The 22,614-nt window shown below is 41.4% G+C and overlaps 1 protein-coding gene across 1 annotated transcript in view; it reads right to left on the bottom strand.

Annotated features, from left to right (window-relative positions):
* The window catches only part of PARK2 (parkin RBR E3 ubiquitin protein ligase), a 1,395,896-nt gene that overhangs the window by 1,091,945 nt on the left and 281,337 nt on the right, over positions 1-22,614 (bottom strand). Inside the window, exon 2 of the mRNA XM_019549987.1 lies at positions 9,742-9,905. Coding sequence (XP_019405532.1) covers positions 9,742-9,905 — 164 coding nt within the window. The remainder of the gene's footprint in view (positions 1-9,741; positions 9,906-22,614) is intronic.

Genomic DNA, 22,614 nt, shown 5'->3' with positions numbered 1-22,614 from the left:
CATCTGAAGTGGTTGGGCTTCCAGAATTGTCTTCACCAAAATACATATAAGGGCCTTTATGTAGCAAATTTCAATTGCTTAAGAAAAATAAAAAAGAAAGTATCCATTGTCTGAGTGTGGTTTCTCACACAAGAATTCAATAGAAAATACAGTTGCTATGGAAATTATTCCTTTCAGTAAAGTACCAAGACGGTCTGCAAAAAAATAAAGAAAAAACAACAGAAATTCAAGCATATGATTGATGACAAGTGTTCAGCTGTCCCAGTAAAGGTCAAAACCACAGAAGTCTCTGGTTCCCCAAAATATGTTCCATTTACTATGTGGAGATCCTGAACTACTATGAATGTTTCAATATTTATCTGGCTACCATCCTGAATTCTTTTCATAATCTCTTAGTTCAAGGAAAGCATTAAAAAAACAGTGCAAACAGTCCAAGGACTTGTTATTGGACTTGAATGCATTACATTTGTTTCCTGATTTGTAAGGGCTTTGTTACATGTGACCCTTAGGACTGCTGAAGGTACTTACAATGCAAGCGCCTGTGCAATAAAGCAGGAAAACTCATTCTAAGGGCATTTTTACACTTGGATGCGCCACAGCACCGGGCACTTTGAAAAGCACCCGGCGCTGCGACGCATGCAGTTGTATAAGCAGTGAAATGCGTGTCAGCACACAGAAAATGGCAGCAGTCTGCTTTTGAACTAAAACACATTAAAGGTGTTCTGAACTAAAACACATCAAATGTGCTTCTGTGCGGAGCATCTCCAAAAAAGTATGTGTATAAATGCCCTAAGTGCACTCTGAGCATCTCAAATTTACACCACTTTGGGCAAGGAGTATTTCTGGGTCACACTACCTAGCTCATGTTACGGTAATGTAAGTTGCCCCATGGAGATAAAATGAGCAATCTGCAGTCCTTCAGAATTCCTGGACAGACTCCTCCCAGACCCCACTTCCTATTCCAAGAGATGTCCATAGACACACTTTCCACACTCCCAAACTCTATTGTCCAGTGGGTGGTACGGGCCCCAAACCAATACCTCCACCTGCCCACAGGGGATGTGACCCCAACCCATGTGGTACCACCTCAAGCAGCAATTAGCATCATCACAATTTGCCACTGTTGCTCAGGTGCTCTCGTACAATCACGTACCTTTATAAACTGAAGTGAGCTAGAGAAAGTCCCCCTTGAACTCCAATCAGGCAGGGCCCAAAACTGGACTCAAGGTGATATGTGATGGACTTCACTGTGATTTGAGGTGAGGAGAGAACCATTGCCACCCCTGTCAAGGGCATGAAGGGCAAGTGACAGACCCAGGTGACCTACAGTCAAATCACAGTTCAGATGGTGGCTCAGAGGCACCAGTGGGACTGGCTGCAGACTCGCACTAAAATCAAGTGCCTGAAGTCCCAGTACATTCAGGGCAGGGATACCAACAAGTTCTCAGGTGTGAGGACTGTGGTCCCCTACTATGAGAAGCTGTTCAGGACCCTTGAGGAGGACCACATTATCTGTCCCTTCCACATTCCTGTGCCTAGTGTGGCATTATGACAACAACAAAGACAATGACATTGAAACATCCCTGCTATCATCTGCTATCAAAATAGCTCTTTCCCTAACCCAAATTCAGACCCAGTATATAGAAGATGGGGACAACTTATACGAGGCTCTCATAGAATCATAGAATCAATGAGTGGGAAGGGACCTAGACAGATCATCGAGTCCAACCCCCTGCCATGGGCAGGAAGGAGCACTGGGGGTGGGAGGGGTCATAAGACCCCAGCCAGGTGCCTATCCAGTCTCCTCTTGAAGATTTCCAGGGAAGGTGAGAGCACCACCTCTCTGGGAAGCCTATTCCAGGCTCTGGCCACCCTCATCGAACAGGTGGATGTAGACAACCAATACCAACTGCTGTTAAGTCTCAGTGACTTTGAGGAAAAGGATGGTGAGTGGTGTGTTTGGGGACCCAGGGATCTGGGGATAGTCATGGTGCAGTGGTGACTTGTGGCTCTAGGGTGCTTCATGGTAGAAGGGTGCCTCTGGGTTCTAGGTATGGTAAAGTGGCTGGGCATGTGCTCCACCCCTGCAATTTACCAGGAGGATGGGGGCATTGTGTTCCACCAGTGGCATGCTCATGTTTGGGTGGCAGGAGTTGTAGATGGCTTGATGGTCAGTCAAGGTGCTCATTGGCCTATCCAAGGGCTCATTGGTTCATGTGATACTCCATCCACGCTCCCTGCCCCCTATCAACTGCCACACACAGCTCAACCTCTGCCCCAGCCACTCATTCAGCTGCTTAGGTGGTGAGCTGGGTCCACTGACTCCGGCCAACCCAATCCCAGCACCTCCCCAACCTTCCCTGTGGGGTTGCCCCTTGTCCTGGAGCTGTGTAAAACCTGCATGAAAGTTCATCAAGGTGTAGTTGCTTGCAGTTCATTGAATTTTTCCCACACTCTGTTTCCTTCCCCAGGGATCTTGAGCATGCTGTAAGCACCCAAAGGCACACTCCACTTGCATTCAGCAACTACTCATTCAGCATTTAAAGAATTTGTTCCTGGGGTCCAACTGTCTCATGAATGGTTTCATGAGCCTGGGGAAGAGTGCATATGCCAGATCCCTAATTATCAGTAAGGGAAATGGCCAGCCCAGCCAAGTTCACTGTGGGAGCACAGGGGGTAAAATCCCCTTGCTCCATCATCTCCAGAAAAACAGAGTCCCTGAATACCTGGACATGCACATGTGGTTTGTGGCAATGCAGACCCATCTGTGGTACTATAAACCACACACTGAACATGCAGTGGGTTGTTTTGGGTTTTTTTTATCACCAGGATCTTCTGATGTCAAAAAGACCTGTACCTAAAAAGGTGGGGCAGTACATGTGGTAACAGCATGCACCGCCTCAAACTGGAGCCTGGCCAGCCAGAGCCATGCTCTGGTTGCTGACCAGGCTCTGCATGTCTGGATCGCTGCTACTGGAGCCCCAACAGGCACACAGGAGCCCAGGTGCTAGCCCTAGCCTCCCCTACCTCACTTGAGATAGCTTGCTGCACACCAGACCGTGTACGCATCCCCAGGGACAACTAGCAGCAGCAAAAATATGTTCTCCTAGCTGTCCCCAGGGAATGCATGTCCCCACTCATGGGAACATACCCATGGATGTCATGCAACTGTTCCAATTGCCTGATGTTGATGCTAGTGAAGCAGCCCTGGTTATCCATGGCTGCATGCAGTATAACCAAAAAGAAACTCTTGTGTTTGATGTACTCTGAGGCACTGTGATAGGGGCACATAATGGGTATGTGGGTCCTGCTGATAGCCCCCACACAGTACAGTTGTCCCAGTGGTTTGAAACTGGCAATGAACTCCTGAGGGTCCCTGAGCCAGATGAGGCAAGGTCCCAGTCCCTGACATATGGCTATGCACACTTCATGCATGGCCATTACTGCTGTTGTCCACACACAGTGAACTGGTTGGTCATGCAATGAAGGCTGTCAGGGTTCGTCAGCTTCCATATCACAATGGCCATGCATGTCTCAGTGAACACAAAAGGCAGTTATACAAATGGGTGGGGTGGGGGGGAATGCTCTAATTAGAGTGACTCCAAGAGCTCTAATTAAAGCGCCTAGAGCATCATGTGCATGAGTGTCCCCACACTGAAAAATGGAGTTGGGGCCACTTTAACTAAGCCTTGTCAAATGACTGAAACTTTAGTTCAAGTGCTTCCACTGCCATTTTTCAGCATGGGAACACTGATATATGTGATGCTGGAGTCTGCTGGAGCACGGTTATTACCACACTCCAGCAGACTCAATTAATTGAGTCTGCTCTGATGAGTTGTAATTACAGCACATTGGAGCAGCCACTTTGCATGTGTATAAGCACCCAGGGTGCTGAATCCCAATGTCTTGGTGCTGGAACAAGGCCAGCTCATTGCAAAGATCCATGAATGTGCCATGGGATATCCTAAAGTTCAGCTGCCACTGCTCATCGTCCCAGATTCTGAGCATGAGCTGCTCTCACCAGTCTGAGTGCACTGGGGGTGCCCAGTGGCAAGGTGGCATGGATACTGGGCCTGCAGTGTCAAAGCTTTGGTGTTGTCATCTTATGCCTCATGCAGCTGGGCCAGCTCACTGCTCATGGCACCAGCATTGTCCTCAAGGTAGCATATCACCAGGGCCAGAAGCTGACACCTCTATGACGTGGAGTGCCTGTGGATTATGGCCAGGGCAAGGATTTGCTCACCTCCATCACTTGCCCTCTCAGCAAAGCTACTGGTGATCCAATTTCAGCTGGGGCAGTCAGGCAAGAAAGGATTGTGTACCATGCCTAGCCATGGAATTTGAATTCACACTCTCAGAAGGTAATCTAATCAGCACTTTCCTCAGCCTTCTCCCACCCATCCCCACAGCAGGACAGGAATGCAGGAGGCCTCAGTGGGAAGCTACAGTCCTCTTCATGCCATTTGACAAGGAGAAAGCTGCTGGGGTTTGGGGAAACAGGACCAAGTGGCACAGGGAAAAATTCAATTAGCCAGTAGCTTTTTCTTGGCTCTCCCCTAGGGACAGGACACAGATGTCCTGGCTCCTGGCCACTCCACAGCACACCAGCCCATTAAAAGCCAGTCAGAGTTGTGCAGGTCAAAGATCATATTAACCCTTAGTGCACGACTGCTCAGAGCATATTCTAATTTTAATACCGTATAAAATTTCATTGTTTTAGCAAGTGCAAACTGGAACAAGAAACAGCATCCTAATGGATTCTGTGAAGGTGCGGAAGCATTTATACTGCTTATTATGCCACTAGGAGAGAATAAGCCAACAGCCTTTGCTCAAGGACAGTAAACAAAATGGATACTTTACTATATAAAAGCCAAATGGGAAGAGTGTCTATCTTCAGAGTGTACACTGCATTCCTACTTGTATAGATGACAATTCTTTACACGTCTTTCTTCGGGCCAAATCAGTTAAATTGTTGGTCCTTGTCACATGTTCACTTGCAACAGCTGCAAATCATTGTAATGTAGCAACCTAGTAAAGTTAGTGCAAGTTAGGAGATAACCCTCGCCTGAAAAGGAGCAACTTTGCAAAGCCATGTGGGCACTTAACATGTGCTAAACGGCTTGCTTTCATGTCTGCTTGCATTTTAACTGCACTTAATAAGTGTCAGTTTGAATGTGTGACACCACCCAAAGTTTGTTCTTTTAGGCACTGTATTTGTAGCTGCCAGAAGAAAATAGATGTATGTTGTATTATTTATTCTACATACATGCATTTCTTTGATATAAAGAAAAAAAAGTCCCTATTACCTGGCACCTCTGACCACATGACTAGAATTGCCACGTCAGTGGCAGCTTTACAAATAGACAGAGACCAGTGTGTAAATCCAATGTCAGTCCAAGTTTCATAATGGGTCTTGCACAAGAAGCTCTAAACAATAACGTGTTTTACACAGAAAGTTCTAAACAATTAGACGAGTCATTACCTCATTATTCCAGATGGAGCTGCTGGTTTGCTTTGAAAAAGTATTATGGAATATGTGAGGCAGGGAATATTTCTTACAGAGTGTCTGTATAAAGTGAAGGCAAGCAGAGGAGGGAGGGGGGCGGCTTGAGGAGGTTAAATACTAATGCAATACAAGTAATAGTCATGCTGGGCTGTGCTGACCAAAAAAGTGGCCATCTGCCAAAACTGCATCTATTAAACCCAAAAGTGTTAGCCAATCTGCTGATGTGAAGACCACACATTCCACCATCTCTCATTACAGTAATCCAGTGTTTCAGGAAACACAAACTCTTCTCTTAATTCCTTTGGTGCATCTCTATTTATAAGTGACACAAAAAAGATCTCAATCACCTTATCTTCTACATTCTTCCACAGCTTTGGTGTCATCATCTTGTGCCTCATGCAGCTGAGCCAGCATGGTGCCCATGGAAGCATCACCCTCTTCAAGGTAGCACATCACCAGGGAAACAATGGCCAGCTTTGCTGTGTCTTCTTTGCCATCAGTAGCAATTCTCTGAGCTTTCTTTAGTTTCTAATAGCCTTATTGCAGTATCATTTTCTGAGCCACCAGGAAACAGCTTGCTGTCCCAAGTTTCTCCCATACGATCTCCAAGTTTGTAGTCACCTGTCAGGATTATTTACCATTTTTCCCCCCTCCTCACTTCAATTCTAGTTTCATTATTTGCCACTTGCATGTCTAGGTTAACTACATATCTTTCATGTCTATATTTATCTGATCTTCTCTTTTCTTGAGGACAAAATACCTACCAAAGTGAAATGTCTCCACATTTTGTGTTTGCCCTTTCTACAACTTCTAATCTTTTTTTGATGTCATGGTCTTCAATCTTCCACCTAAGTTCTCTACCTGACATTTCCCTTTTTATGATTTTCCTTTGGTCTCTGTTCATTCTGCCTGTATTCCCCTCTTTAACAGATTTCAGGTGCTATTCACATGCCTCCTGCTTCATCTCCAAAGGAAATCAAGTGGTACTTCACATATGCATACCCGGACAATCTTCATTTCTGAAGAGGAAAATTGTTTATGTTTCATAAGAGCTGCCTTTGATCTCACACACCTATCCTTAACAGCAGCTGTCACTTCCCTGTTTAGGTTGTTTTATCCAAAGCATTCTACAAACTCAACCTGGCACAATTACATTCACTATTAAGGTGGCCTTGTAGGTGATCTACTTATTAATTCATACCTCCTTTACTTGCTGCCTCATTTTCGTATTGAGCAATGAACTTATACCACAATCCAACTCCCTTCAGTTTGGACACGTTTCTTCTCTGGAGCAACCTTCTAATTAGAACCAAGGAGTCTAAAAAAACAGCTTTTTAATTTTAAAGACTGAATTTGATCCATTTACAAAAAGACTTGCATGATGCTATGCCTGAAAGAGCAGAGAACTGGATTTGGTGACCTAGGATGCTCTTTCTAGACTCATGTTCCATTACTGTCCCTCTTTCTGGGATGGGCACAGATCTCTCGTATCCTATGATTCTTGCATGCTTGCAATCATGTTCACATAACATAAGCTCTCATTTAAAAATATATTTTTTAAAAAGCTTCTATTAAGTTTGTCATAAAAATGAAACTAAATAAAACCTTCAGCTTAGTAGAAACCAGATGGTGCATTGTTTTTTTAGTCTCCCTGAACCAATACCTCTGCGAAGCATGAGCTGATCCACTCCCTTCAAAGGGATGCTACCTCTGGAACTGACAAATGACAGCATATACATTAACAGTTAGTCTGGCACTAGCATGCACATCCTGCTGGTTATCTCAAGTGTCCTGGGTACTGCCTCTTACAAAATCTCAAAGAAGAAAAGCCTTAATTGTTCCTTACCCAGCAGCCAAAGTACCAGCCTCTGCCTGACAGTTTCAACATCTATTAATCAATGATGCAAAATACATTGATAGTGTAGGGGCATGGTAAAATCAATTAAATTAAAAATCCAGTTGATAGTGCGATTGTATTATTGTATGCACTAAAAAGCAAAGGTTTGATATATACCTAAAACAGTTGCTGAACTTCTTGCCCAATGCAAAAAAAAAAGGGTCCTGATCCAGTTCAAAGAACACACCAACTTTTGACAATGACACCAACATTCCTAAACCACTCTGTATGGGGAAAAATGATAGGTCACAATGCTTCTGCTCTTGCTCTTGCCTGTCCTATGTAAGGGTCAGCCAAAATGCCAGCCACTATTTGTCCCCATGGAAGTGCAAAAGGTGACCTCTCAGTCTCCGGGGCTCACCCATAATACAGTGCGGCAGGGTCAAGACAAACAATCCACAACTCTCCCACAACCTATGTACTGGCCACCTGAAAGCAAACTGCTGGGGTGTGGTAGTGGATCTGTAGCCTATGTATTGTGCATCTTACCCCTATCCAAGGCACTCCCAGTACTTCCTCTTAGAGCCATGTGATTCTGTACAATCTCTTAAAATGGATATTTATCTAAAAGCTTTGAAAAAGGCCTAGCACATAATTTTGCCTTACACACGCAAAGAAAACTCCATCTAAATGTACCAGACAGAGCTGAATAGATGAGAAGCAATTCATCCTTTATTTACATGCCTAAGTTACAAGTTGCATGTTACTCTGTAATGAGCTGGGCTACAGATAATCTGTCTAGTTAGACCTATACAGCAGATTCTGTGTTTCATCCTGAAAAAAATGGACAACACATGGAGCCCATCCGGAAACACACAAAGTTTAAAAACCTTAGAAAGGGTAACATAGAACCCCAAACCTAAAAATTAACTTCTAAGAGCTTGTTGGTACACCTTTTTCTCTTTTTTTTGCACTTATATTTTCTTCAGTAAAAAATAAATCACCTGAAAGCAAAGCATAGCCATTTATGCATCATAAATATGTACATCAACACTATCAGCAGGAGATGCACTGGAGAATGACAACAGCAATTTGCATTTCTTTAGTTTCTTTTGTGTGGCCAAACTCCCTAAAGCATTTTACAAAGCAATAAATATCATACCAGCGAAGAAATAGTGATAGGATGTCAATACAATAGTGACTCTCTGCAACCAGACATAACAGCCATTCTTTGCCCACTCAATACCTCTCACACAGCTGTAAATATGAGTGCCAATTAATCTATTTTAGTTAAAACAGAAAGGAGTTCTGCCTGTGAAGGACCTTTTATATAGTCACCTGAACTGCTGAACACTACAGTAGTACTTCTTGGACATCATGGCAAAAAGATAGCTTTTCTAGCAACTCAGAAGTCCCAAACTTTAATGGAAGGCAGGTAGATATATTTTATTAGGCTCCTTGAATGACTTGAACTTGTTATCTTATGCTTAGGCCTACATATTTTGCTACCTCCTCATATATCACTCACAAGAGGAATGAATACAGATAAAATCATGATGGCAATACTGACAGTAGCAGTCAAGCTCCTTTTGCTCCTCCTCAGTTAATTTGTATTTTATTTTAGCCCAATTCATTCATCTTAAAGGAAATGAAATTCAAATATGGACTCCCTCACTTACCAGTTTCTCTTTGCCCCTGCCAGTTTTTTTTTTTTTAACTATAGGCTTACGGGTTCGGTGCTTTTGAGAAAACAACACTGGAGACTAGGAACATGTCTTCAAGCACAACTCAGCACATGAGTCTGTGCACATGCATGCACGTGCACACATATGCACACACACACAGCTGCAGCCTTTCAACTATCCTCCAGGGGATGCAGAACAAGCCTTCAAATACAACTCCATCAGCATACGTGTACATGTACACACACACATGCACACACCAGCAGCAGCAGCCTTACAACTATCCTCCAGGGGTCACAATTGGGTTACAAATTCTATACAATATGATGACTGTGCAGCCTGATTTAGAACAATTTATTCACATCCTTCCTCATTAAGATTCAAATGGAATAAGTAAGACAGAAATTGAACAGATACAGAAATTGGGCATAGCTTGCTCCTGTAGTCAGTAAACATTTATTCACTAAGCACAATTCTCTCTTATGTTCTCTCTCTGACACACAGTCTTTTTTCCCTCCCTCTCCTTCCTGCTTGCTGTTTTAATGCATAATTAAGAAGGTCAGAATTAATGAAGCAGTGTGGAGTAAAGTTCAAGGAATCCCCAGGCACTATTTATTCTATTAGATCTCAGGCATGAATGTCAGATTGGCAGCATTAGAGGCAGAAGCAGTTGAGCTGGCTGCATCCCAGAAAAGAAACTACCAAGGGAGACTTACCTGCAGTGTCAAGTCATTCCTAAGCTCCTTCCCTGCAAAAATCACACGCAGCTGGTCAGCTGGAACTCCCTGTCGCTTAGCAACCACCTCCTTGAGCTGGAAGATGCTGGTATCCGCATCAACCTCCACTGGGAAACCATGGCTGGAGTTGAACCTGACAAACACTGACCAAAAACAAAGCCTTTTTTTAAAAGTGAGCATTTTTCAAGAAACCTTTTAAAATGGCATGAGAGAAGGCTTTCTGATCAGTGCTCTACAGACAGAGCGGGATTGTGAAACTTTAGCAAAATTTTCATTTTTAAAAATCCTACTTTTAAGATTGCCATGTATTATTTTGGAATGAAGAGCCATGCAGGATTTCCCATCGTGTAACAGTCAGTTGCCAGTAAGCAAAAAGCATGTGTGCCCCCTGACAGTGTTATAAATAAGAGGAAGCACACAGAGTCAAGGAACAGACTTAGCTAGGCAAGATTCGGAGTAAGCACTAACTGGAACCGAATTTGCAATTCAGCCTCAGCCATAACAGACATGTATGTTCTCTCTGCCTTGTGTTCTTCCTCCCCTGGCTGTACCAAATAAATGCTATGGACATAGATGTGTTTGTTACAACTAAAACACACTAAATACTATAAGAACAGGCAGTTCCCTGATGAACAGCAAAGCATAGTCATATATACTGACCTCCCATAGATATAATTCTACAGAAAATAATGATGGAAAGGAAGTCATTAGCTAGTTGAAATGAATGGGTGTTTTCTGTACCGCTGTAGTCTTTTAGAGGTCACTACACTACCTGCTGTACATCATTTCTGCCAGCTCACTCCTTCACCGCAGAAAATCACTACTGTAGCAGCCATGACATTAGTTGTAGCAACTGGTTTATACATTCACAGAAGTCTGGCAAAAATGCTCATGAGTTTACTGACATTCAGATGGTAGATTGTTTTTCATAATGAGTCTGAATGTGCCCATTAAACTCACAGTGAGAGGGACTAAAAAAATCCCCACTATATAGAAAAACCTCATTATAATCCCATCACTCACTGAGATTGTGTGAAAAGCAGAGCTATATCCCGGTGAGTTACTTCAACCAGTATCTTCTTAGACAGGAAACAGATAAATTAGTAAAATCAATATAAAACAATAAATTATCTAGACCAAATCGATACAGACATCTGCTACCCTAACTAGGGGATACTGGTGGCAGCCAGTGTTCCATTGCAAGATGTGTTTTGATTGTCTGCATAATGTTTTAGCTAAGTAAGATAGTGGTTTGGATTTCTGATGAATGGCAGAAGTGCAGGATGAGAAATATTGATATAGTCAATGCATAAATATGTAGTCGCCATTGAAAAATATGGTCTTAATAGTTTTAGTCTTTAATGCATTATAAAAGTTTGAAAATTAATACCTGAGCACCTTTGAACACTAATAAGAACACTGCATTTCTTTTTGGCTGATTTAATAATTTGGTCAGATCTTTATATTTTCAGAGCTGTAAAGTGGGTACAGAATAGTAAAGTTGTGATATGATATATATTGATATTTTCATCAAGATTTAGAATGACAAACTGAAGAACGCTAAATTTCAAGAACACAGTTTAGATATTTGACATGGAAAGTATTGTCTTAATGTATGCAAATCACAGTATAGGATTTCATAGTACAACCATCAGTAGATGGCCACATACATGCCTTTAAATATATTATGTAGCTCCCTGTGGTCTGTCCTCATTATTTTTTATTTCTGTCATGGAAGATACCCTGCAAAGGCTTGTAGAACATGTTTGAACAGGAACATCTAAAAATTAACGCAACTCAAGTTTAGTTTTGTTTGATTCTCATGTGATTTACAAAGGGAGCAAAAAAAAAAAGGCAACAGCTAGTTGTAAATAGCTGGAATTGAAAACCTCCTATCTTTTCCAGAAAACCTCATAATAATCCCCTACAGAGGAAATAATCTAGACAAATTAAAAAAACAAAACAAGACCTGTTTAATTCAACTTGTATACTTCCTCTGATATGACAAAGTGGTATTTTCACAACAGAGAAATGTCACCAGACTGTTAGTAAAGAGAGAAGTGTCCTTCTGTCAAGGGGCAGATGGGAAAGGAAGCTAGTAATGTTAGAAACAGAAAGAATGAAAGCCAGTTAAACCATCCTAACTGCTAGGATAGAGTACAAGGAGAAAATAATTATATTTTTCTAGTAAACACCCATGATGGGGTATTAAAATTCATACAGTCTTCATTATTTACTAGTCATTTTGATACAACACAGTGGCTGACAAATTTATATAATTTCCCATTTACACTCTAGCATACTTTTCAAACAGCTTTCAAAATAAATTATTAAATGCTTCTTTAAAAAGTTATTTTAGCATTAAGTTCACAAAAAGGATATCAAAAGGAGAACCTTCAACAGCACCCACAAATGAGCCATAAGAGACAATAGAGAAAAGAATTTATGAAAGTAATATTAACTGAAATAACATTTCAATAGATTGTTAAATCTTCCTCATTTCCTATAAACAATACTAACCCAACACACATTATAAATATGATCAATGCCAACTATTTATGAGAACTAAGTCCACGCTTTCTTTCCATCCCAGAAGGCAAAGTCTCTCTATGCTAAAGTTTAAGAAGCTAGATTCATTCTTCAGTAAAAATTATATTTACTTCCTTATAAATACCAAGAGGTAAACTAGAAAAAGTGATTAATTGGCAAATTCTTCACTGGAAGGTTCAAGTTCTTCTGCTCCTCCATTAAAAGGTTCATGTCCACCAAACATTATTTTAAATAGATTACATCGTTGTTCATTTACAGAGATTGTAATAAGCATTGAATACAATGATTTAGCTAGATGGAATAATAGCCCACTTTTGTCAACATACTATTTTAAATTTTGGGGGTGGGGGATTTTTTTGGAAAGAGAAAATTAATATCGTTTTGCTGACTTAAAGTCAAGCTTAGGCCTTAAATCAAAAGAGTATTTACTGGATACTTTTAAGAATGCACAGTTTTTTCAAGTTATAGTAAACTGAGAGCTGCATTAAAGAAGAAACTCCTTAGTAAACAAATTCCCTGAAAAAGGATTATAAATTTAAAGTCTGTTTACTGAAACATAAATCAAATCAAGTCTTGATTTATGGACACTCCCTAGGAAAATGTGAGAGTTTGCTTAATGGCCCAACTTGCCTCGGTAACCCTACTGAAAAAAAAATCAACTGATGTTTTTTAATGTGAAGCAGCAGCATGATCCAGATGATCCAGTCAGAAGAATAGAGGTCCAAGCTGGTACCTTTTTCCCTTCATGCATTTGAAGGAGGTGCAGGAGAGCTTCCTGAATAACAAACTTGATTTGATCAAACTCTGTTGCTGCAAAACAATTTTTCTAGGACACAAAGGGCCAGTTTTTTAAAGGCATGTAAGCATCTTGGGGGGAGGTGGGAGGGGGTTCAAACATACTTACATGCCTATATGCTCCTGAAAATCTTTTTGTACCTTTAGATACTTATGTACCTTCAGAAAAAATCTTACCCAATCCCATAAGACTTAAAGACAAAAAGAAGCCATAACAACTGAAAGGGGGAAAGTGTGTTATGTGGAAGAGAAAAATAGAAGTATAACAATCGTTTACTGTGGCTTTTAGAAGACTAAGGTATATATCATCATTCAATACCTTCAGTTTTACATTCAGTGAGTCGGATAATGCAATCTCTTGTTTGGAAGCATCAGCAAAGTTTCTGTGAATACAGTGAAGTCTGCATAAACTGGTAATTATAGATAGGTTGTGTGACACTTGGGTCACACTTCTGGTTCATTCCATTGTTAGAAATATTAATGTTTCCAGCAGAATTCACCATTTTAAAAGAAGTAAACCGTCTGACATCACTGCTCCTATATAGTTTATGCTGGCCTAGCATGTGTTTCTAGAAGAGGAATGCAGAACTCTTTCTTGGACATGATGCTGCGTGTGCCACAGGGGACATCTTCTCACTCTTAAGTATTGGCACTGTGTGGCCTTTCTCTTTTCCTCCAGAAATTTTGGACTAGCACTACAAGCTCCAAATACACTGTGTTGCAGGGTATGCTGTATGTGTTCAGATTGAAACTGAAGAAGGACCACTAAAATTGCATATATCACTGTTTTCCAAAGTGTTCCATAGAAACCTAAGTTTCCATGATAGGTCATCAGAGGTTGTGCAAAGAGATTAAAAGTAATCTCTTATCATTGTGGGGCTGGGTCACCTGGCTCCATGTCAGCTCACATTGCCCATGGAGCCAGGGATAGGGGTTCTATGACTTTAGAAAACTTGAAAACCACTAGCATATACAGACATGCTGACCCGCCATCCAGGAATATATAAGAGGTCCAGAAATGACCTTATTCTCTTCTGAATTATTAACTCATGGCCTGTGGCCAACTGAAGGCATATTCTCCCCAGTTCACACAAAACAGTAGATAAGAATCAATTTATATCTGAAAGCCTGTACATCACTCTTCACTGAAAAAAATAATGGACAACTTTCAAAACAAAGCATGGCTTTCTAGCCTAAAGAACAATTGTACAATAAAAAAGAAGAATCCTATTTAAAAGAACTTTACTTTCATAAAGAATGCACTTCCTCTTTACTCAGCAAATGAAAAAAATGCAGTAGAGCAGTCCCTACTTTTTCAGTAACAGCAAGGGCCAATTTTAAGAGCAATCTGAAGACTTTCATTTTTCCACTGAAAGCCATATGGCCTCATTTTGATTTTACATATAATCTGTGTAAATTATCATGAATAATTTCATTACATTATGTTATATCAGTTACTGTTTCAGTGAAACCAAAAATCAGGTACCTTACATTTAGGAGGACGGGGCTAAACTAACTACCCTGATTCCCATTAAATAATTAAAGCTATGGGCCAGCATAACTCTTAATTGCTTTAAAAGGCAAAAAGGGAGTTGCCAATCAGGAGCACACATTGGCCATTACCTCTGGCCAACTTTCTTCCATATGGGCTAGGTTCCCAGTCAGGCAGTTTCCTCCATAATACACAGTAGTCATGCAAGGATGAAACGTGATTTAGTCAAAGGAAAGAACATGTTGATGGAGTCCAGTCAAACAGCCCCAAGGCACAGGACAGAACGAAGCCAAGAAGTACACAAACTAAAACAAGTACACAATATCCTAAGCAGATGCAATCAAACATCAAAATTCACTAAAAAATGAATGCTTAAATTCATTTCAAACACAAAATATTTCACTCTAAAACTAAATATTTTGTTTTATTTTAATAGAAAAATAATAATAATGTTTAGTTAAAAAAAGAATTGGAATAAAATTCATTTGGCTGGAGAATTCCCAAACAGCTCTACTTAATGCCTTTCAATTGATATGTAACTAAATGAGGCGGTCCTTTCACTTTAAATCAGTGGCTTCCTCTTAAACCTACATCTATGATGAAAGAAAGAAGTTATCATCTGGCAGCTATTTAGTGTCACTGTGAAGGAAATCAAAGTTTTTTAACAACTGTCTATGAATCATTTCACCCACCACAAGAATGAGATGAGTAATGCAATTCAACCACTTAAGACAGGAAGTGAAACATGTATTTTATATTGGCGAATTGTAAGTAGACAGAATAGAAGCAAGAAACTGGACTCTAGCTAAGATTCCAAAGACCTCACTACTCTTTTTTCAGGAAACAGTACTGAAGCTTCTGTAATAATTCAGTGACATTAACACTATTGAGACTGTCTCCATTCTGATTCAGTGTGATCTATAGCAATCCCTAGAAAAACTGAATCTTCTTCCCTGTGGTCTTGGGAAGCAGAGGTGGAACTGTTCCAAAGCTAGCTGAACAGTCAGCTTAGTCTGGGACTGGCCTGTGGGAGCACATTTCCCCACCAGCCCCTGGCCCATCCCAGTGACCTCTCAGCCTAGGGACAGACATTACACATAAACCAGTTCAAGTGATCAAAAACTGGTTTAAACCTGTAACAGAACAGATGTTCAGTGGACATAACCAGTATGAAAATGGCTTAAACTGATTTGAGATAAACCTGGTTGAATGTAGTATCAGACTTAATTGATTTGGGTCAAACCAGCTTATGCAATGTCTGTCCCAGACCCCTTCCTGGTTTAACTTAAACTAAACTTCATAGCCCTGGGTGGGGCTCTCTGCTTGAGAAAGCTTGGCTGGCCCCTCCCCTCTGCTCCCTAGATGGAGCTCCAGCAGAGACAGCAGGCACAGCAGGGTCTGCCTGGCTTCCCTGCACCCGCCCTCACCCCCTACCACCACTCTCTGCTCAAGCAGGGATTCCCCCTTCACCTCCCACAGAACGTACCATAGCCAGCATGTGGTATGGTAGGTAATGCTGAGAGGTGTCTGTGTTAGGCAGACAGGAGAAAGGCAGACAGGATAGTGTCCACTTAGGGCTTTTTAGAGCTAAAAGAAGAGCCTGAACTAATGAGAGAGTCTTTCATCAGAACATCCTCCAGGGCCTGGCCACACCCGCCTCAGCTCAGCACTGTAAAAAGTAAGAGAGGGCTACTCTAGCACCCCCAGCTTCTAGGCTGAGCCACTGCAAGCATGTGCCTGCATTTCTTCAGTCCACAAGCGATGTCTGTACAGTTACAAACCAGTTCAGCCTAACCAGATTAAACTAACCTGAATCAATTCGGGCTCAGGCTTTTTGAATGTCTGTCCCTAGCCTCAGTGCCCAGCCACCCCCACCCAGCCCATTCCAAGTCCCAGGGAGTGAGGCAGGGATATGAATCTGGTTCCCATGAGCTGGGGCTTTCTTCCCAGGACTGGGGCAGTAGCTTAGGAAACACTATCTGATGTTAACTTCAATCCAGAATAGCCAACTCCTCCTTCTCTTTGTTCACAAAAGTATACCATCCTGCTTCTCAGTACAACAAATGAAAGCTACATCCTGCAATCTGTCATCTAACATAATAGAACAGTCACCTTTAAACTTTAAGTTCTTGTTACTGACTGATGATTTGTTTTTTGTAAAAGATGACAATTGCTTCAAAAGTTCTTTATCCCCCCCCTTGATGCCATGGGCTAGAAAGGATACAGTCAAGGGTTAACTCAAGAGCTGTATGAAGTATGCGAAGCTCATTTTTAAGACTTTTCCTGGCTAAAGCAGATGACAGGACCTTTAAAAATGTATTTTTTGCAGGAATGCGAAAATACTGATATGACAAGACCTATTACTTTTGCCATCTCTATAGTTCCTCTTTGGCCCAACATATGAGCTGAGAACACAGCCTCTCTTAGAAACCTACACACAAACTGCTGCATGCAACTTTATATCATCCAGTTTCTTTTCAGAGGATAGATTATAGTCTTCTCAAAAGCACTGTTCAATTATTTTATTCAATACAAGCATTCTATCCAGTCCACCATAAATAAAAGGAGACATATATTAAAAATAAATCACAGGAGAAAAAAAAGAAACAGAAGAGATATTTTAATATCCTAACCACCTGTTAGGATATTTATGGAAACATTCTGCAAGGCATTCTGTAATACAGTTCAACTGCATGTCAGTTCTCATGGCAGGAACCAGCAGATACGTGTTGTGTTTATTTATTTAGATTTTAAATAACAAAGGTGTGTGTCCCAGTCGGCAGGGCTCCAGCATACTTAATTATACAATAAACTATGAATTCATTATCATTATTAGCCATACCTCTCAAAGAATGGGGCCCCATTAAGCGAGGTACGTTATAAACTCAGAGGACCAGACAGATCCTGCCTTGAACAACTTCTGATCCAGACAGAAGAAAAAGACGTGAGTGGGTGAAAGAGTAAAACTTATGGGCAGAGTGACCAACTGGACAATAGTAAATGTCATACCACTTCCTTTTCTTTCTTTCTTTTTTTTTTTTGGAGAGGTGGGATGGAAGCTTTGAGGGAAAAATAAGTAGGTAGGGACCCGCTAAATGGAAGAAGGGAAAATTGGGAGGGGTCCCAAGGCAGACTGGCAGGCAAAAAGGCTGAGAAGAGGTGTGACGGGGAAGTGGAAAGCAAGCAAGCAATCAGCCCAAGACAGACTGAAATTCTAGTCAGAACTGTACAAAGTTCTCTGAATGTCCAGGGTCCCGGCCTTGGCTATTCTTGTACCAGTTCCCACCAGTTACAGTCTCCTCTTGGCTTCTCTGCAGATTTCCCAAACCCACACAAGGGGAGCTGGAATGGTGAGGTATGAAATGATCCTTGTGCTTCTAGATTAAGGTTTTCTGTGTCTGTTGTCCAGCTTCCCCAGGTGCTGAAGGGAGGGGTAGCAGCTCTGGCTAGGGCCAATTTTATTCCCCCTCTTCACTTCTCCGAGTCAATCAGTTCTTCCCTTGGCTGCTCTTGCTGCTGATCCTACAGGTTGAAGCCAGTCCTATTGGCTGGTTCCTCTGCAGTACTTTTGGGGTGGTTTGTTTGTTTGTTTTTTGCTTCCTAAAGACAATAAAATTAAATCTCTATAACATTAAAATTGTGGGTTGCACCTGAACACAATCAGTCACGAGCCTCCTTCATCAGCTAAGAAGAGCATCTTCATCCCTCTCCAAATGCCAGATCAAGTAAGAGTCTTTCACGTAGAAAATTCAGGCCAAAGGAAGGAGCCCTCAGAGAGCAAACTACCAGGTGTCTGAGTTGCATTCTCCTCTCTTCTATAACAAGCGGAATCCAACTCAGACACTTCTTCTGCTCTACCTGTGACAGACCAGCACAAGGAGGTAATTCCTCTGGCAGGCTAGTTCCAGGCCATTTACACTTTATATGGTATATCCAACCCCTTAAGTTCTGCTTGGAAACCAGCAGGCTACCAGTGAAGATCTTAAAGCATTTATATCCTTTGCTCCGTTAGTTAAAAAAAAAACCCTGTTATCTTTTGCCTCCATCTCTGACTGCTCTTATGAGACAGCCCCATGTAGGAGACAATTGTAATAGTCTAACAGAAAAAGTTGTCCAGACACATCTACACGTGAAATTAATGTGAGACTGGATAAACTCTGGCGCATTTTGAGCAGGAGTAAACTAATCCCAACATCACTGTCTACACGCGTGTTTAAAGTGCAGTAATTTACTTTGCCAGCAGGTAGTACCTGTGTCTGACAGGACTGTCTTATAATGAAGTAAATTAATTTGCTGCACCATAATCGTGGCGCACATGTAGAGTGATGCTTTACTGCACAGTAGTCTACTGTGCAGTAAAGTGCAAATGTAGATATGTCTGCCATCTGTAAGCCACATGCATCATTTGAGACATTCCCCCCCAAAGAGAAACATGCCTCTCAAAATCAAGGCTGTGGATTCTTACCCCATCACCTGGATAAACTTTTATAACCCCTGTGCCCCTCAAATAGGTTAACTGGTTTGTTTTTCTTTTTCCTACCCTCTTTGTCTTTCCCAGCAGTATCCCTACCTTTTCCCCCTTTCCTACCCTTTGTATTTTAATCACTGCTTTCTACTTAAAGGCTCTGCTTCCTGCTGTCCCTCATAGCATTTGATGAGGCAAACTGCTGGTTATGAAAGCTTATGAATCTTTGGCTTAGTTTAAAGCTGCATCTCTGTAGTTCCTTCTTTCTGATAAAAAGCATACTTGGTTATAGTTAGAGTTGGATGGATATTACTAAAAGTTCCCCACAATTATTAGCTCAAGTGTTAAAGCAGTTTTGTCTGGGCTTGTGCTCATTTTATATTCATTTTGATAGAAAACTGGAGCAACTGAATTTTATTTAACAAATGCTCATAGAAAGCATATCTGAAGTTTGAACACAAAACTATTCACAGCAATGTGGTATGTTTCATGGGTTGCAACACTGATTGAAGTCTAGCAGGTAAACAGCACTGTTGGCACCCTGCGAGCTCTAACTATTCTGGACTTACAGAGGCAATTAACAAAGTTAGATAGGATCTTACCACCCACTCTGCTGCCAGGACTATGCATGCTCATGCAGATCCTTTGTAGGATTTTGATGAGATAGAACTTAAACTCAGCAAATCTCACCATAACCTAATTTTTCTAAGAACTATGACGCTCAAGGGGAAAAAAAAAAAAAGCTGCATTTGTCAAAAAGATCATTTTCTGTGTATTACTTGCTCAGCTTTGCTTAAAACCCAAATTCCCTTTGAATATTTTGAGGAATACACAAATAGCTAAACTAATGTTGAATTCACACAGACATTTTCCTTAAAAAGACCCTTTTTTAGCAGGAAAAACCCCATAAGGTACATTTTGAACCAGCACGCTGTGAACTGAGTATGTGTTGTGAAGCAATACATGACACTGGTCAGGCTGGTCTTCAGGCATTTCATACTGCAATAGAGGTCAAATGTTTTGGGCACCTGTGCAACAAAATAGCCTTGCACTATCCCCAAGTACCTTTCCCTTAACCAAATGCTGCTCAGCTTTGCTCCTTCTCTGAGCTGTTGCTCTGTTTTCTGATTCCTAGCCTACCTGCCACTTTGCTGCCTGTCCTTGCCCCAATCTGCAGCATGCCACATGCACATACAGTTTGTGCCACTTCAGGCAATCATGCCACAGGTTGGTCTGCCCTGCCATACTGGGGCTCATCCTTATCGAACACAGTGGAGATTTCCATTATGCCAGCCACATTTCTGGCACCTTAAAATCCAAGGGTTTGCATGAGTACTTTCACAAGAGTCTCTGGTGCCTTTTCATTAATTTTGATGTGACCTGGCTCAGGTTGGTAGAGCAAGGCATTCTATAAGCATGCCTCTGCTGTGGGAAACTAAAGCATCTCCAGCTCTACCCTTCTTCAGCTCTTCATTGAAAGAAAAAGAGATGGCTAAATACAAATCTAGATAGCTCCTCCCTTTCTGCTAATAAGTATGGGAATGGTAGAGCTCATTCGCAGCCTAACTATCTACAGCAGTGGTGCTCAGTCTCTGGTCTGCAGGTCATATCCAGCCTGCGTGGCCATGTCATCCTGCAGGCCTCTTCCAGTCCCAGAAATCTGGTGGCGAGGGAGTGGTAGCAGCATTAAATTTCCATAGCTTCCACAGCTGCAGCAATGAATGCTTCTATCACTCCCCCACCTAATTTCTGGATCTAAGGGGAGGCTTGCAGGCCCCTGATACATCAACCCCATGCGGGATCCAGCCTGCTGACCAACCCTTCTTGCAGGATCAGGCCCACTGACTAGTCCCATGCCACTCATCCAACCCATGGGGCTGGAAGGTTGTGCACTACTGATCTACAGCACAAGCAGCCAGAGAGGCCTTGTTTATAGAAAGCAGTATTAGCAAAGCCCAGTACAAGCAGAAAGGCCTCATGCAACTGTTGATGCTAGCAATTTTATGAATAATAAAACTTCCATCTTGAAGATTTTTTAAGTACATTTTTGTTTAAAGATGACGAGGAATTTCTGGATGATATCATTTTTTGTTGGAAACTGTTGAATCACTGAAAACAAGAAAAAGGTGATTGAACGAGCTCCTGAGAAAACACTGCCAGCTCACCTGCTGGAATGATGGGGACTATAGGGTTTCCCTATCATGTACATTACCCCAGGGCCAGGTGCTCCTGAGTTTCCTCCCTGCTCTGTAGCTGGCTCATTTCCATTTCTAAGTTTTCCCAATGAAATGTTAAAAACGTTCTGAAATATTTCCCTTTTCTATGGCAATATGCTGAAAATTAGACTTTTTATCCAAAAATGGAAAATGGAACACATTTCTTCATAATTTGGAAATTCCCACAGAACAACAAATTACGGCTTTTTACCATCTCCAGATTGGACTCTTGGGGTTGAATTCACCTCACAATTACCTACTGATAAATCCTAAAAAACCTCCACTGACTTCAGTGGAATTAATCAGAATATACACCGCTGCAAGTGAAAGTAGAATTTAACCCTTTTAGATGCTGAAGTTTTGTAAAATAACAGTCCTTCGAACGATTGTACTGTTATACTGTGAGAGAAGTGATAAATCTGTGCCTGACTTTTGTTCTCAGCCATAAATTAGAGGTTCTTGCAGTAAAGAGAGAAGATTTGCCACATTTAGAAAATAACTTTATCCCTCTTCAGCTCTTCTCAGATTCTACCTACCTCTTTCTTCCCGGTGGCAGTAATTTTAAAGTTTTAACATTGCATCTTTCTTTGTTATCTAGCTCCTACCCAAATAATAAATCTCCATTAAGGATCAAATGCTTCATATGTGATTTAGATTCTAAGTCCACCACCTAGCAGAATAGCCAGAGGCCACTTTTGCCACACAACAATATGTGACATGACCTCATTGCCAAGAATACTCTATCATAAACTATATCTACTGAAAAATAGGTGGCCAACTGAAAGAGGGAAAACACATATTTCAAACACTCAACAGTTACATCAGTTATACATTTGCTGTATTCTCTATAGAAGATATAGGTATAGACCAGAGGTGGGCAATTATCTTAGGCAGAGGGCTGTTTACTGAGTTTTGGCAAGCCATCGAGGGCCACGTGACAGACAGGCCAGGGCAGATAAATATTAATTTTCTACATTTTTTAGGGGCCCCATGGGCTGGACAGAATTTCCTGGTGGGCCACATCCATCCCCTGGGCCGCATTTTGCCCACCCCAGTATAGACGGTTAGAGTGATAGTTGAAATATTCTCTAAACAGGCATTTGCAATCCCCTAAAATGATACTAAAAATCATGACATGGTTTTATATAATCAATCCCTATTTTAGAGTCAGTTACAGAGTTGAACCTTGCAGTGCTTATGGAGTTAACAGACTACCATGGGAATTTTGTCTGACTAAAAACAAACTGGGGAGTACAAGAATTTTTTACTGCACGTTCTATAAACTACTGTACCATTAAAAATACCAAATAAATTAATAACATTGATACATCTTA

The sequence above is a fragment of the Crocodylus porosus genome, unplaced genomic scaffold, assembly GCF_001723895.1.
Source record: "Crocodylus porosus isolate Cpor-Errol unplaced genomic scaffold, CroPor_comp1, whole genome shotgun sequence".
Classification (NCBI taxonomy): Eukaryota; Metazoa; Chordata; order Crocodylia; family Crocodylidae; genus Crocodylus; species Crocodylus porosus.
The sequence above is the reverse complement of the archived record's forward strand: the minus strand, read 5'-3'. Positions and strand labels throughout refer to the sequence as shown.